The sequence below is a fragment of the Capricornis sumatraensis genome, chromosome 15 (assembly GCF_032405125.1).
Source record: "Capricornis sumatraensis isolate serow.1 chromosome 15, serow.2, whole genome shotgun sequence".
Classification (NCBI taxonomy): domain Eukaryota; kingdom Metazoa; phylum Chordata; class Mammalia; order Artiodactyla; family Bovidae; genus Capricornis; species Capricornis sumatraensis.
In genome coordinates, this window is record NC_091083.1 from 42,629,831 (window position 1) to 42,646,684 (window position 16,854).

At 47.6% G+C, this 16,854-nt stretch overlaps 1 protein-coding gene across 1 annotated transcript in view; it reads left to right on the forward strand.

The window, feature by feature from the left end:
* RIN2 (Ras and Rab interactor 2) overlaps positions 1-10,740 on the forward strand; it is a 98,861-nt gene extending 88,121 nt beyond the window's left edge. Inside the window, exons 9-11 of the mRNA XM_068987296.1 lie at positions 1,250-1,381; positions 5,752-5,915; positions 8,985-10,740. Coding sequence (XP_068843397.1) covers positions 1,250-1,381; positions 5,752-5,915; positions 8,985-9,308 — 620 coding nt within the window. The 3' untranslated portion in view covers positions 9,309-10,740. The remainder of the gene's footprint in view (positions 1-1,249; positions 1,382-5,751; positions 5,916-8,984) is intronic.
* Positions 10,741-16,854: the final 6,114 nt, after the last annotated feature.

Consider the following 16,854-nt stretch of genomic DNA (forward strand, 5'->3'; position numbering starts at 1 on the left):
TCCCGGGCTGGTGATGCTGGCGGATGAACACTGCCTCTGAAGCATACTTCACATGCAAGAAATGTATTTTCTTTTATTTTTTGGCTGAGCCAAGCAGCATGTGTGTGTTAGTTCCCCAACCAGGAATTGAACTTGTGCCCTCTGCCTTGGAAGTGTAGAGTCTTGACCCCTGGGCGGCCAGGGAAGTCCCCAAAAGTGTATTTTCTGGTCTGTCAAATTATTTATAAGAAGTCCCCCACATTATATCTGCACAGGATTCTGTTCTCAGGCAGTTTCTCAACCTCAGCACTAATAACATTACAGCTGGCTAGTCCTTTGCTGTGGAAACATCCCACTTCCTCTAGGAAGTTTATCGGCATCCGGATGCATGCTATTTGCACACCCACGTCCAGTCATGAGCGTGAAAGATGTCCCCAGACAATGCCAGACTTCCCTGGGAGGCAGAGTCACTGCTAGTTGAGAATCTCTGTCGTAATAAAACATAGTATGGACTGACCATTTTTTTTGTCAGGTATTAATCAGATGTATTTATTCAATGTACAGCGATTGAGCACATTTAAGTCACACTGAAGATGGAGAAGGACAAGTTGTTCCTTGCTCCAGTTGGTTTTGGTCACTATGTTTTGGTTAATTTGCACAGAAAGCAATAGGAAGGAAGACACAAAGGAGAAACATTGTAAGTAGACACGCAGATGTTTTATTCTGTCACTTGCTGAAAGTTAAACCCTTTAAAAAAAAAAAAAAGGACTATTTTATTGCACGTGTGTGTATGCTCAGTCATGTCCAACTCTTTGCAACCCTATGGACTGTAGCCCAGTAGGCTCCTCTGTCCATGGGATTCCCCTGGCAAGAATGCTGGAGTGGGTTGCCCACTCCAGTAGATCCAGGGGATCTTCCCGACCCAGGGATCAAGCCTGTGTCTACCTGCCTCTCCTGTATTGAGGCGGGTTCTTTACCGCTGAGCCACCAGGGAAGCCCTGTTTTATTGTTTGCATTGAGGCAAATCATGGAAATGGAAAAACAGTTTCCCCTGTGTTCACTGACTCGGACATTCATCCTGAAATTGTGACTTAGGGTCGGCCTCTGATGAGGGCAGTGGGGAGGAGCCCTCCCACTGTAGGATTCCAGAAATACCCACCTCACTTCCCCTGCATGGCTCTTTGCTAATAAAAGCAGCAAGTAGGACATGAAAGGGAGAAATGTGGCTAAAAACACCCCGTCTGTCCCCCCTCCTTTCTTCCTACTCCAGGGAGGATGTACGGAGCAGATGACTTTTTGCCGGTCCTGACCTATGTCATAGCGCAGTGTGACATGCTGGAGCTAGACACGGAGGTCGAGTACATGATGGAGCTTCTGGATCCGTCTCTGCTACATGGAGAAGGTAGCAGGCTTTTGGAGAAGTGGGAGGAACTGGGTGCTTTCCTTCAGTTTTATTTTCTTTTCTTTGTAAATTGAGGCAGAGTTCACAGAACATGAGGTAACCATTTGAAAATGAGCAATGCAATAGCCCTTAGTACATTCATGGTTAAACTAAAATTAACTATTGTAAAGTGGACAATTCAGTAGCGTTTATTTCAGTTGCAATTTGGGGCAACCCTCCAACTCTTTTCAGCTCCAAAACATTTTCATCCCCCCAAATAAGACCTCAGATCCATCTGGTACTTACATGGGTGCTTCTTGACATATTCAGGGTTAATGGCCATTTTAGTTTTGTTCATTTATGAGAAGGTACTGACTTTTTTCCAGATTACAGAAGTCATAGTGTTGGTCGCAGAAAATTTGGAAAAGTCGGAAAAAACACACAAAACAATGCAACCCTGCCATAATTTTATACTTCACTGAGATTGCTTAGTTGCAGTAAAAAAAAATACCATTCAGTAGAATCAGGGCCATTTTTTAAAAGAAATGGTTTCTTTTGATTTCACAGGGAAGCTGTAAAGTTTTGCTGCAGAATATTTCCACTGCCAGAACAACTGCCCACTGTTGTGTCAGTGAATCGGACAAAGGCCTATCGTTTGTTTTTATCTTTATTTTTTAAATTTGGTTTTCAAGATGAAAATAGCATCAGTGATTTCCTTTTCTTAAAAAAAAAAAGATAGCATGTGCTCATCATTAACATCAAACCACAGTGAAGTAAAAAAAATCTGGGCAATTTGCTTTCAACTTACTTTGTCAGTTCAGTCACCCTCCTCCTGTCTGCCTCATTCCAACACGTCTTCACAGGAATCCCTCTCCTTACACAAGGGTTAGGTATTTTATCATGGAAATAATTAGGGTCTTTGTCACCGTGGTGCACAGGCCTGAAATAACAAGATTCTTGTATGAGCTTGTCTAAAGGGGATCAGATCGGAGCTTGTTCGGCCTGTGTGTCCTGACAGTTCATTTCATGTCTCAGCCCAGATGGACTCTGAGTGATGAATTGGCGCCTAACATTTTTTCCTCTAGTGAGTTTTAGTCTGGGCTTGAATAAAAAGGTCCATCCACATGTCGATGGGATTCCCCAGGGAATGTATCATCCCGGGATTTTCCCTGGAGGAGACAGCAGTGCAGTCACCCCTGCAAATGTGTGCATTAGTTCCCTTGGTCCCCAGGGCCTGGCTCTGGGTCAGAGGGTCTGACCTCCAGGGAGCCCTGTGGTCCCTCTCCACCCCTGCAGGGACCCGCTGACTCAGGACCAGTGATGAGTATCTTTTCATCCATCCCTTTACCTCTTCCCCGGTTTATCTCCCCTCATTAATATAAACTGATGCTGAGGCCGGACCCTCCAGGATAAACTGCCCAGACCCTGCCTGTAGCGTTCCTCCCTGGCTCTGCCCTGGGATTCCCAGAAGGGAGGAAGCATGTGGCTTTGTCCATGGACCAGGAGGAGACATACATTCATCTCCGTGCCCTTCTTTTCTTTCTTCCACAGCATTATTATTATAATTGTATATGCACCGAGGATTTTTTTGAGCTTCAGTCATGTTTAATTCTAGTAGTAAGTGTGCTGAACTCTTGGGGCTTTGGGGAAAGGGCATGCCAGCCTCCCTCAGAAAATTACCATTCTGTTGCTGACACTGTGTACTTGGGACAAACACGTGCTTACATCCTGTGACCTGAGGATGGAGACAGCCACTTCCTGTCACCTTTCCCAGCATTTCTCCAGAGTGAGGCACTGCCCAGGGTACTGTGTCAGTGACAGGTGGGCAGGTCCTCACCTCCGGAAATCACAGAGAAAGACAAGGACGCAGCTAAAAAACACACAGAGCAGTCAGTCAACTCGGGGTTTCACTGGAGCCCGCCTTCACTCAGCCACGTCCCGGCTGCTTGGGCTCCTTGCTGGGAGAACCGGGTGGCCCTGTCAGGCTGGCAGACCAGGAGGAGATGCACGGCTGGTCCTGCCCTGCATCCTGCCCCACTGCCCAAAGCACAGCCCACATCAGTTTTCTGCCGTTTAAGCAGGTAGTTTCATTTACAGAAAAGATGTCATAGAATCCCTTTGACGTGCACAGCCCTAGTGGCAGGGTTAGTTTTGCTGAAATTTAAACCTTATTCTAATTGCATCCACATGTTTTCAAGTGTGGTCAGTTTTGTGCTTCCAGCATTTGGAGTTTTCTCCTCAGTGGCCTGAACTTTGAGCCATGGAGTGAAAAATTTGGCATTCAAAGCAAACCATCCCCCTCCCCAACTCAACAGTCGTGGTCCCTCCAAGTCCGAGCTCCAATTCTGACACCTCCACAAGCCTCTCTTGAGTCCTTAGGTCCACATTGGTTTTTCCTGAAATCCTCTGTGTCACATTTAAATTCCATACTACTGAGTTTCTCACTCAATCATGTAATTTGTTCATGGGTAAAATATTAGTAAAACTCAGCCACTCGAAACTTTCTACTGTGTACAGCTGAGTGGTAAATCTGCTAAATTAGTCAAATGACTCTGAACAAAAGGCTGACCTACGATGGATGCATAGAAGGTGTGCTGCTCAGAGTGGGCGAGAGGATGCGACAGTAAGTGATAACCTCCAGGGATGTCCCTGGTGGTCCAGTGGTTAGGACTTCACCTTCCAACGTAGGGGATGCTAGTTCGATCCCTGGTTTGGGGGCTAAGCTCCTACACGCCTCGCTGCCAAAAAACCAAATCATAAAACAGAACCAATATTGCAGCAAACTCAGAAAAGACTTTTAAAATGGTCCACATCAAAAATCTTAAAAAAAAATAATCACCCCCAAATCTCTGCCAGTGACCTGAAAACCACAGAACTGTTTCTCAGATTCCACGTCCAGTATGACTTAGGGGGACGTTCAACTCGTTTCCTAGATGGTGGACCACCTGCCATCTTGAGTGTTGCCACTCGTTGACCAGAGAGAAAGTTCTCTAGGGTCTTGTGTTAACACTCAGTACTTTGGCAGTGGAGGTGACACTTGGCAGACAAAGCTCATCTAACCACAGCTAACTTCTGGTCCCCGCATGAATAACACGCCAATATCCGTTTTCTTTTAATGTATCTATGGAGCAGGGACACAGATTCTAACTTTTACAAACCCAGCCGGGCTCTACCTGGCTCAGGTGGAGATTCGACAGGTATTTGGACGAAGAACTCTCAGTCCACAACGTGAAGCGTCCAGTTGCGGAGTTTGTAATAAGCATCTAGTGCGCCCTCTAGTGTTTCTCCAGCGAAGAGCTTTACAAGTTCCAGAAAGGCACCTCAGTTAGCCTAAAAGTTCTTTCCGGTTTTCCTGTAACACCTTATAGGAAAACCAGAATGAACTTATCAGACAACTCTATAGTTTGGGACCAACCTGTGAACACATTTACATGCCTTTCAGAGTATTGTAAGTGTTTTTAACACTCCCTCAGACATAAGAGGGCTTCCCTGGTGGCTCAGCTGGTAAAGAATCTGCCTGCAATGTGGGAGACCCAGGGTTCGATTCCTGGGTCGGGAAGATCCCCTGGAGAAGGGAGAGTCTACTCACTCCAGTATTCTTGCCTGGAGAATCCTCATGGACAGAGGACTCTGGTGGGCTACAGTCCATGGAGTCGCAAAGAGTTATACACAACTGAGCAACTCAGCACGGCACAAACATAGGAAATCATTCCCAAATGCACCAGCAAAAGGGGCGTCACTTCCTTTTCCTTGTAAATTAACCTTTTCCTAAATGTCCTGTTCTGTGAGTCCCTATATAAGGGTAAGAAAGGGAAACACGAGGGAGAGGTTCTTTTGAAAAACCCATATTATTGTAAGCACACTTGTATATTGTGTATTTCTTTCAAAATGTATAGTTCACTTAAAATTTAGAATGTATGCATTCTTAAATGAGAAGCTTCAAAGCAGGTGTTTCTGGGAGGTGTGTGGACTCCTGTTCCTACCGGTAGATGTTCTGACCTCAGCAGTGGGCCCTGCTGCCCTCACAAGCCACCACACCCCTCTCCCTCAATAGGTCAGGCTCCAGAGCTCTGACCTTTTCTGGAAAAGCATTTTCACAGTTGCACTTCGGTTGATTCTGTGAGTCTCAGCTTTGGAATGGGAATTCCATCAGAAAGCAGGGCCTGGTCCTCAGTCCCCAGGCAGTGGCTCAGGCCTGGGTTAGCTGCACATCTGTGGGGAGGAATGCAGGAATGAATGGAAGAGGATTCTCTGGCTCAAAAAAATAAATAAATAAAAAATGCATGTGGAAGAGAAGGGGCAAGGTGGAGCCTGACGTCCAGCTCTGTGGTCCCCCTCCTGTGGTCCCCAGAGGTGAACCCTGGAGAACTCATTCTGTCGACCCTTTCCAGGAGGCTATTACCTGACGAGCGCCTATGGGGCCCTCTCCCTGATAAAGAACTTCCAGGAAGAGCAGGCAGCGCGGCTCCTCAGCTCTGAGGCCAGGGACACCCTGAGGCAGTGGCACAAGCGCAGGACCGCCACCCGGACCGTCCCCTCGGTGGATGACTTCCAGGTGCGTGGCCAGCGGCTGGGGCGGGCCCAGCTGCCTCCTCACGGCCCACGCGGCTCAGCCACCCCCCACCCCCACCCCTTCATCCAGTCACCCAGTGGAAAAGGGATATTTTAAACCACCTTCTGACCTTGTTGTTTCACTTCTCTCTTCCTTAAAAGAGAGAGAGAGAGTGAGAGTGAGAGAGTGTGTGTGTGGGGGGGGGGGGGGGGGATTTGGCCCAAGTTTTGCTGCCCTTAAGGAAATAGTCAAATGAGGGCAGGATTTCCTCCTGAAGGTTCAGTGTGGATACTGAGCACCTGGGCTCTCAGGAAGCCTACAGGAAGGATGCTTTTAGCACAGGTGGCAGACAGGTAACCAGCCATATGGAAACAGCCCTGTGAGGCCCTGCACTTGACCTGGCCTCTTTGAGAAGACGGAGGGGTGCTGTGACCCTGTTCCTTTTTCCTCTCCCCGCCCCCTCCCCCCAAAACAGAAGACCCTAGGGTCTCACCGGCAGTGTCAGCTCTGGCAGCCTGGTAGGGCCAGAGCTGAAGCATGAGCATCTGAGCCCAATCTTCTGAATTCCCCATCCAGAATTTTCTCTGTCCATGGACGGGTGCTGGGAAGGTGGGCTTCCTATGGAGCATGCTTCCTGGAGAGGAGAGGCGGGTTGAGGCTGTAGAAATCTTGACCCAACACAGGATCGCTTCATGAGCTTACAGTCTATGAAATGAAGAGCGAGTCTGCACAGGTCTTTGAATACTATTTCAAAAGCTTCCAGCAGAACTGTGAGCCCAGACTGAGTCCACGTGCCACGTGGTAAATTCCCAAGTAGGCCAGATTTTTCTCTGTGTCCCAATTCACTTTCCTTGCCCTTTTTGCCTTTTTAATGGTCTGAAAACACTCAAAAGCTACATTTGGTTTAAAGGAGCCTGTTGTGGAAAGGCAGGGTCAGCAAGGTGTTCTTAAGGATAGTCGTGTTTCCAGAAACTTCCTTCCCAAGCACATAAATCTAAAGGGCAAGAAGGCATCCTGTGCACCGCCCACCCCTGGGATGGTTGAAGAACATCCAGGTGTTCATGGGCCCTTGGGATGCAGTGACTGTCAGCCGTCTAGGCAGGGGGTTCTTGAGGCTGCCCAGCCTCTGAGGAGAAGCATGGAAAGAGGGCAGGAGAAAAGGAAAATGCATGTCCTTCCAATTCCCACCTTCCCCCAGTCCCCTGTCTCTATCTGGAGCTTCTCGACCAGAGACCCCCGCCGGAGTCCATGAAGCCCTTGTCTCACGCGCACCCCTCCCCACCTGCCTCGCTCACCTTGCAGACGGACATCTTCTTAGAGCAGGCCCAAGACGGGGATTGTCGGCCCTCAGCTTGGCTATAGGAGCAAAGCCAGGAAGCGAGGCTGCACTCGGAACACCTAAGTCAGGCTCACAGACACACACATCTGCTCACGCTGGAGTGGCAGCACCTCACCTCACGGGCAAGAGGCTGGAACGCTGGCCCTGCCACTTGCCCACTATGTGGCCTTGGGCAAGTTACCTAGCCTCTCTGTGCCTCAGTTTCTTCCCTGATCAAATGGGGATCGTGTAGGCCTCCTCCACAAAGTCATCTCCAGGAGTCAGTGAGTGAATGCACACCAGGCGTGTGGACCACGTGTGCTGGGGGAGAGGGGAGGGGTAAGTAAAACAGGGCAGGTGTGTACTCAGAGGTGCCCCGAAACGTTCCAGTTCAGAGCCTCGACTTTATCATTCATGTGCAGAGCGCACCGTCCTTCCCGAGAGAGCTCTCTTTTCTATCAGCCCAGGATACCATCAGGGGAAACTCAAGGGACCCAGGCAGAGGGCTTCACTCCCCTTCATGCCTGAGTAGGGCAGCCATGTTTTGAAAAGGAAGATGTATTTATTTTCTGTGTGAAAATCCGATGTAACAGGGCCTCCCCTATAACCCCCGCTCCTGAAGCAGTGGAGCTGAAGGATAATTCGGGGCCACAGACTCTGGGAGAACTGGGCAGGAGGCTGGGACACCCTGCCCCTGGTCAGGACCCCAGCCTGTCCTGTGACGCTGCTTGCCTGGCACTGCTTCTGACACGGGGCCCGCCAACACCCACTGCCCCCCGGCCCCGACACCTTACATTTCTACATGGCAGCACCTGCACCCAGTCAGCGCATCTCCCAAGTCTTTCCACAGAATCCATGTTCCCTGCCCCCCATCACCACCAACCTTTCCACAGGGCGCTCAGAGCTGCCTGGAGCCTTGCACTGGCTTCAGTGGTGTGAAACTGCCCTTAGGGGAGGGGAGGATGGTCAGCTGTCCGCAGTAACACCATAGCCCCTGCGTAGGCTTGTGAAAGGCAGTCCAAAGCCGACGGGGCTGTGCTCCTATGCCCTCACTTTATGTGTCTCGCCCTGCTGTCCTGGCTCAGGCTCTTCTGCCCTTCGGTTTATTTTTCAAGCTGGGAATAAACCCGGCATCAGTTCTAGTTGACACTCTTTTTTTTTTCTTGGCTTGTGAACAACAGAAATTTATTTCTTACAGTTTTGGAGGCTAGAGGGACAAGATCAGGGTAGCAGTAAGTTGACACTCTTTACCAGGAATTTCTCAGCCCAGCTTTATGAAAGGGACTGGGGCTGAACAGAATTCCTGCTTCTGACATTTGAGATGAATTACAGGGCTTCCCTGGTGGCTCGTTGGTAAGGAATCCGCCTGCCAATGCAGGAAACGTGGGTATGATCCCTGGGTTGGAAAGATCCCCTGGAGAAGGGCATGGCAACCCACTCCAGTATTCTGGCCTGGAGAATCCCGTGGACAGAGGAGCCCCGCGGGCTACAGTCCATGGAGTTGCAAAGAGTCAGACATGACTGAGCGACTAAACAACAACAGTACAGCAGCCCAGACCATGCAGTGTGCTCTCCACTGTCCCGATCGCGATCAGCCCCCTTCCCTGCCTGGGGGCCGCATGTCCTGACACCAAGGCGTCCCAGTGAGGCTCACCCGCCGGCCCTCTCCTTGGCATCCCACGGGTTCCCCTGTGCCGCCTCTCTTCCTTTCTGACTCTGTCCCTCCGAATCTCTCCCCCGCCCTTCCCCTGCAGAATTACCTCCGGGTTGCATTCCAGGAGGTCAACAGTGGCTGCACAGGAAAGACCCTGCTTGTGAGGCCGTACGTCACCACTGAAGACGTGTGTCAGCTTTGTGCCGAGAAGTTCAAGGTGGCCGACCCCCGGGAGTACAGCCTCTTCCTCTTTGTGGACGAAACATGGCAGCAGCTCGCAGAGGACACGTACCCACAGAAGATCAAGGCCGAGCTGCACAGCCGGCCACAGCCCCACGTCTTCCACTTCGTCTACAAGCGCATCAAGAAGGATCCTTATGGCATCATCTTCCAGAATGGGGAGGAAGACCTCAGCACCTCCTAGGGGACTCACGAGGCTTCCCAGTGGTGGATCCAAAGAGGGAGACTTAGGAACCTGGCCTCTGGCGTCCACGGGCTTGTGCAGTCACCTCCTTGAGGACCCGTGACCGAGCCATCCACAGGCCCACTTGGCCAAGGGCATCTTTAACCATGACTCCCCAGCGAGCTCGCTGAGGTTCAGCAAAGAGAAGGAGAGTTGGAGAGTTGCATCCAATGGTTCAAGTGTCCCCGGATAGCTTGCTGCCTACCCCTCAGCCAGGTTTCGGGTTGGCTCACGTGTGTGTATGTGTACTGAATAAACATTGAAGTACCAGCTCTTCTCTCGAGTTCAGCAGCAGGCGTTTGACAAGACTGTCCGATGCAGTGCATCAAGGACCTCTCAGATCTGTGGATGCCTTCATCCACCCTTCCTTCCTTCCTTCTTTTTTTTTTTTTTTTTTACAAAGAGCCTTTGTGTTTTTATATATTTCATAGAAGATTTTATAGCAGTTGCAGGTAAACTGTCAGGATTGGTTTTTAAAATATTTTTGTAACTTTTAAGATATTCTATAATTATGCATGTGATTTTAACATTGATGCAAAAAAGAAATCTCTTGCTGGATTTGAGAGTATTGCATTTTAAAAGTCTCTCTTCCGTAACTGGATGTTTCGGCCACTTTGTGGGGAGAGACTGCTGGGTTTCTTGCAGCGATGACGCTGGCCACAGAATGCCTTTGGGAATCTGATGTACTCTTGTTACCTTGTTCACGCTCAGTGCTGTCATGTTTTGTGTTTTCACCAAGTGATGCTGAGGATCAGGAGAGAAATGAATGTAGAGAGAGACTGAGAGGGAAATACAGACTCTTAACAGAAGGCTAAGGAGTGGAGCCTGCTGGTTCAGGCTCCTTAAAGGAAGTGGGGAAAGGAGATAGAAGGAACCACCTATGCTGAAAATACTGCAAATATGCAGTGAGGTTTGCAAAATCTGTCCCATGTTATTTGCTTTTGGAAGCAATTTTGAAAACCCCATGAGGGGGAAAAAAAAAAATTGGAGCAACAGGTTTTTTTCCCCCCCTCTTCCACATAAATCAAAACTAACAGCATCAAATTCTTTGGGGCAGAAACCACATAATGTGAGTTTCATCGAGTTAAATAAATACCATTTGGAAAGGAGTTTGCCGATGCACCAAAAAGCCTGTCTGTGTTGTAGGAATATGTGGTGAAGTTCAATTTCTGTTTTACAATACCTGTTTGGGTGGGGGTCAGGGGGTTGCACAGAGAATGAGTTCTCGTATTCGTGTTACACAGGTAGTTAGGGAAATATGTTATTGTACTGTGTAAAGATGCCCAGTCATCTGATTTGTTTGGCTTTCTACTTTGTACCTTTTCAAGCTTTTGCTATACATCTGGAACCCTCAACACATACTGTGTTGTACTTCCTTTTGTAAATGATTTTTAATGGAGTTTTGCACATAACTCTTTGTAATACTGTACGATAATTCATGTGTGAAAATAATTCTTGCAATATCCTCACGTTGTCTCTTTTTCTTTGAGAAGCGGAGTGTAATGATGTACCGCAGAGAGTTATGTAAAAGTGGAATCCACGCTGGTGCTTGTGGTTAGATAATCCTCAGACAGGAAACAGAATAGTTGATGTTGTTTTTTTGTTTTTTTTTGTTTTTTTTTAGCCAGCTCGTGTTCTGATAGGTGGCAAAAATCCAGCAGCAGAAGGAGAAGATGGTCCTCTAACCTGAAAGGATTTGGTGTTTCTGGGAGCCCTGCAGACACTCCTCTCCCCACTCCGCTCCCTCTCTCCCCCACCCCTGCTGCCCAGGTCTTATGTAACCTCTAAAGTGCCCAGGCTGAGAGTTTAGGGTTGTTGCAAAACCAGTGTTGCAGAAGCTGTCCTGTTCCTGCTGCTTGGAGCCAAGCCTGGCAGAGAGCAATGGCACGATAAGGCCTTGTTGAAGGAACGAACTTTCTAACCCAGCAGTAGGATGGGCACTTTAAGATCAGAGCTATAGCTGAGCGGGCTGCCTGCTTTGTATATTTACAGTGAATTCCAAGTGACAGTTTGGTCCTGATGGTTGTGCGAGCGTCAGCTCTCCTTATCTTCAGAAGCTGGTACACCGCTGATTTCACGCGGGTCACAATGTCTGAATGGGGGACAGCTGGAGTGAACCTCGGTGAGATCAAAATAGGATGCTGGTGTGAGCAGAAGAAAACATCACAAGACAGCCCCTGGTTTTGTCCTTGGGCAATGTTTCCATGCTAACATGACAGCATCACATGTCTCCTCACTTTTTTTTCCCCCCACTCTGACAGTTCTCACTTCTCAAATTGCCAGGAAACAGATTTTGCTGCAGTTTGGAAGGAGTCAGAGGAGAATAAAAATATACATGCAGGGTGGAGGGAGAGGAAAACGTATTTCCAAATCTAAAAATATAAAAGTTGAATGCCAGCCAGAGGAAAGGAATTTTTTTTTTTTTTAACGTTACATGCGCTGCCAAGTATTCTCTCCTCGCGGGACAGAGAATAGAAATAGAAACTGTTCATGTAGTTCAGTGCTGTGTGGAAGTTACAACTTTAGATCTGTAAGGAAACACAGAAGGCAGGAAACCCAGCCATGAATGCGTTCATTCATAAATGCGGCTTCGCGTTCTCTGGGTAGCTCTTCCCTTCATCTTTAAGAGTCTGGAAGTGAGAGAGTGCTCTGATAATCTTCAGCGCTGCCCACTTACTCCCCCAAAGGTCTGAGAGGAAAGGTTACGTACATGGACACAGTTATTTTCATCGCCTGGCAGTATCTGATGGTAAAAATCCTAAAAAGTAATCATTTTCCAAGTTGTGTTCATGATGGTGAATTTGAGAGCAAAAGTTGTTGTTCATTTAGTGAGCCCTGATCAACTTGGACATAGGGGAAAGTTCACAAAACATGGCAGAATCCTAAATGGATCTTAGAAAAATAGAAGAGATAGACGGAGGAAGATCTGGTGGTTGGTCTCAGAGAAAACATGCTTTTTCGCAAAAGTTGTCTTGCTCCAGCATGGAAGGATGGGTGGCAGGTGGGACCATCTCCCCCCTTGGAACAGTGACTTTGTCAGGAAGGCATGCAGGGGAAGTTTTATAAAAAATTATTCAGAAAGATCTGGGCCAATATGTTTAATAAAGTACCCACACCCCTGCTCAACAGGCAAGTCTGCAGGCAGGGGGCAGCTTTGATTGAAGTCAGCGGGGGTTTGGGGGGCCAGTTTCTTATCTCGATGCTAATAATCTAACCTTCTAGAGTTGAAAGTTGCCTGAATTCTGAAATTCAGTACGTAGTAGATAGACATTTAGAATATCATATGAATGGATCTGAGTATTTCCTTCGACCAAACAGAGATCCACTGTAGCGTCTCCTGGACTCAGGCTCTCGGCCTGGATGGGAGGATGCTCAGAGCCTGTGGACAAAGGCTGGGGACTGGGGGTGGGGTGGGGGGTAAGGCCAGGCTCAGCTCAGTGCTGTGGTTTCCTCCAGGGTAGCATCTCTCAGCCCCCGTGGCCCCTGGAGGTGAGAGAGGCATACACCTCTGCAGCCTGCCCTCCCTGGGGTCCCTGGGGAAGTGTCACCTCATACAGCTGAAAGCATTCTCACCCCCCACCCCTCACCCCAATTGCGCTCCACTCCTCCCCTCCCCACCCCAGGACCCTGAAGGGGAGGGGAGTTTAGTTTTTTATGAGCTGGGCAGGCTCTGACCATTCCCCTGGGCCTTTTCACGCCATGCTTATCTAGTTCTATGAGAGATGCAGAGTGAGCCAAGCCCCTCTGCCAACACCCCGCCCCCTCCGCTTCCCCCCACCTCTGTCCCCAGGGCTCAATTCTGCAGGTCATTTTTTCCCATCAGGTTCTCAGCTTCCACTGCTTCTTCAGCTCACCTGCAGGCCTTTAAAACCCCAATGGCCAAGCTGTCCAGACCATCAGAATCTCTGCACGCAGGATCCAGGTGGCAACTTTTACTGAGATTTCCAAGGTGATTCCACTGGGGCTGAGAAATAGCAGGCTAGAGCAAGACAGGTCTTAGGAGAGACACTCACCTGGGAGAGGTAAGACCTTGTCTACAGCCCGAAACACCTAATCAAGTAGAAGTTCTTCATCTCATCTGCTTGATTTCAGCAAAAGACCTTAGAAAATGTGCTCGTAACATGGTGCTGTTCCATGCAAATAGGAAGCAAGCCACATAAGTGATTTTCAGTTTTCTAGTAGCCACGTTAAAGAGAGAAGAAAAACAAATGGGTGAAATCAATAGCACTATATTGCAGTATTACTAATCATTTAGTAATCTATTCTTAGTAATCTATTATATTTAACCCATGATATCCCAAATATAATAGTTCAACAATTAATCTAAAACCTTAGAGATATTTTACGTTAATTTTTTTTCATTGTCTTCAGAATCTTTGTGTACTAGGCACTTATGTCACATCTTATTAGCCAGATGCCAAATGTTTAGGAGCCAAAATTGGCTCGTGGCTACAATATTGGAAAGCGCTGTTCTACCAGATTCACTAGGAACGATTTAAGAAGCTGAAAAATGTAGCTATAGATGCATATAAAATAAAATCACGTCCAGAGCATCTATCCACAAAACACACAAACATGCACACTGTCCAACAGGCACTTCTTACCAGCTGAGGAACAAACAGCATCTTCCTCTTAACTCCTCTGAGAGCCAGACGGCACTGCCTTAATCCATGTGAAGTCTTAGGACCCAGTTCTCCACCAGCACACTAAATATTAGTTACTATTATCATGAGACAATCAACTTGGAAAAATTTCCACTGCCACTGGTTATTTCTACTTCCTCATCCATGTTACTATCTGCTGGCAATTTTTCTTATGAAAAAAAGAAAGGCAGTGACAGGTACCAAAGGTTTAATATTTATATGTGTGTGTGTGTGTGTGTATAGGGCTTCCCTGGTGGCTCAGATGGTAAAGAATCCACTTTCAATGCAGGAGACCCAGGAGACATGGGTTCAGTCCCTGGGTTGGGAAGATCCCCTGGAGGAAGAAATGGCAACCCACTCCAGTATTCTTGCCTGGAGAATCTCCATGGACAGAGGAGGCTGGCGGGCTAGAGTCCAGGGGGTCTCAGAGAGTCAGACACGACTGAGCAACTAAGCACAGCATACACACACATACACACACACACACATATAGAGAGAGTGTTCATGTTCCCAGGTGGCGCAGGCGTAAAGAATCCACCTACAGTGCAAGAGACACAAGAGATGTGGGTTCAATCCCTGAGTCAGGAAGATCCCCCAGGAAATGGTAACCAGCTCCAGTAATCTTGCCTGGGAAATCCCATGGACAGAGGAACCTGATGGGCTCCAGTCCATGGGGTCACAGAGAGTTGGATACGACTGAGCACTGAGCACGTGTATGTGGGATGCCCAATGTGGGAGAATTAAAGTGGATGCCTTCCGTTAGCCTTGCTTATGATGGAGGTGATGATGGCAGTGATGGTGGATACACGTGTGAACTGGAAGGATTTTCCCAGCGTTCCCTCCTGGCTAAGAGCATCAGCAGGGCTCATGGCCAGTGATGACTATTGCCAAGAGGGGGCAAAGAGAGGAAGGGAGACTGCAGGGGCAGGGAGAGTGACCTCCCAGGAGGAACCGGGTCTGCCCCTGAGGTTGCCTTCAGCAGCGCCTCCCAGAAAGGAATGGCATAAGGAGAAGTGCAGCTGCTGCCAGTGATTATCTCCATAGCTTCTCCTCTTTTAATTGTATTTTTATATTCACTTATTCATTTAGATATTTGTATATGTGTGTCTGTTACTTAACTGGATTACTCTGAAATACATTAGGCTTTTGAAAGAAGAATCAGGTGTCATTTGATGTGATTTTCTTTATCTCTAGTGTCCTTGCTTCCTACATGCTGCCAATTCTACAGATTATGAGAGAGTGGACTCAGATTGTAGTGTTAGTCAATTTTATCTTTTTTGCTCTCTGTTTCTCTAGTCTATCGATATACAATCAAGAGCAGAACAGAAATGCATCAATAGTGAAATGAAAGAATGACCAATTGCAAAGAACAAGAAACTGCCCAAGTCTCTTTAAGTAATTAAAAATAACACACGTGAACTTGCTAGGACATTGGAAAGCCTCTGCTTTTTATAAGCACATGGAAATACCATACTTGGCAGAGTGCAGAATCTCGTTTCACAGATAGTTGAAGTTTTTGGTGCAGAAAATGCAATAGAAGGATCAAGCCCAGCATCTCCTAGGTGCTGGTCAGAGTCTCAGGCCCTTCTCAGACCTACTGAAACCAAACACACATTTTAACAAAATTCCAGATGACCAAACGCATGTTACAGTTTGAGAAGTATTAGTTCAAGGCATATTTGAATTGAGGACATTTGTGCAGCTGATATGATTAAACAGATGTAGGCTGCTGCTGTTCCAAGTCTGGAGGAAAGGGCTGGTGTGTGAGCTCAGTTCGTCAGTCATGTCCGACTCTTTGCGACCTCACCAGGCTCCTCTGTCCATGGGACTCTCCAGGCAAGAATACTGGAGTGGGTTACCATTTCTTACTCCATGGGATCTTCCCAGTCCAGGGATTAAACCCTAATCTCATGCATTGGCAGGCAGATTTTTTATCACTGTGCCACCTGGAAAGACTTGTTATTAAAAAACTCTGGAGGAAAGGAGCTGGTGACGCTTACAGGGGGAAAAAAAAAGGCATAACCTCACTTCACATCAACTGCATGATCACAAAAAGTTTAAAAGGCAGATGTCAGGAAATGAGTATTACCCTCCTGGTTATTTATATATTCTTCTTGCTTTTATAGGGGAAAAAAAACACCTGAAAGGTAGGGGAAAGACAAATTCAGTAACTGCATCGTCTTTTATCTCCGACTGTGTGAGCGCAGCAGAAGCTGAGTCAGAAGGTTCTTTCTGTCTGGGCCAGCTGCTCTCACTTGTGTGCTCGTGTGTGTGCGCGCAGGGACATCATCACGTACTCTGGATAATTAGTCACGCTGTCTGCACGTGATGTTGGAAGTTTATGGGCTTTTTCATTTTCTGAAAGGACAGCCAACTTTCTTTTAAAGGCATTTCATTCTCTGAAAATCTGTTACCAACGGGGCCATTTTACTCATCAGTTTTGAAACACAGGGAAGAGAGATGTAATTAAAATGTATTTGGTGGTTAAGAAGTGAATTGTGTAAAACATCAAATAATTGCAGCTATATAAGGAAGCAGTGGTTCCAGTCCCCGCCCCCAATCCCAGGGGCTGGAGTTGAGGGGCCAGAAGGGAACTGGGGGAGTTTTATCGGGGCTGCCTTGTAAATAAACCTTTGTGACAAATCTCCCAGCATTTGGCTTGCTTCATATAGAGGAAATGAACCTGCCTCTGGAACAGACCTAGTAGATTGCACACCTATTTTTTTAAGCTCTTTTTTAAAAGATTTATTTATTTTTGGCTGTGCTGAGCCTCCGTTTCTTTGCCAGCTTTTCTCTAGTTGTGGTGAGCAGGGGCTACTCTGTTTCTATATGCAGGCTTCTCATTGCGGTGGCTTCTCCTAGGC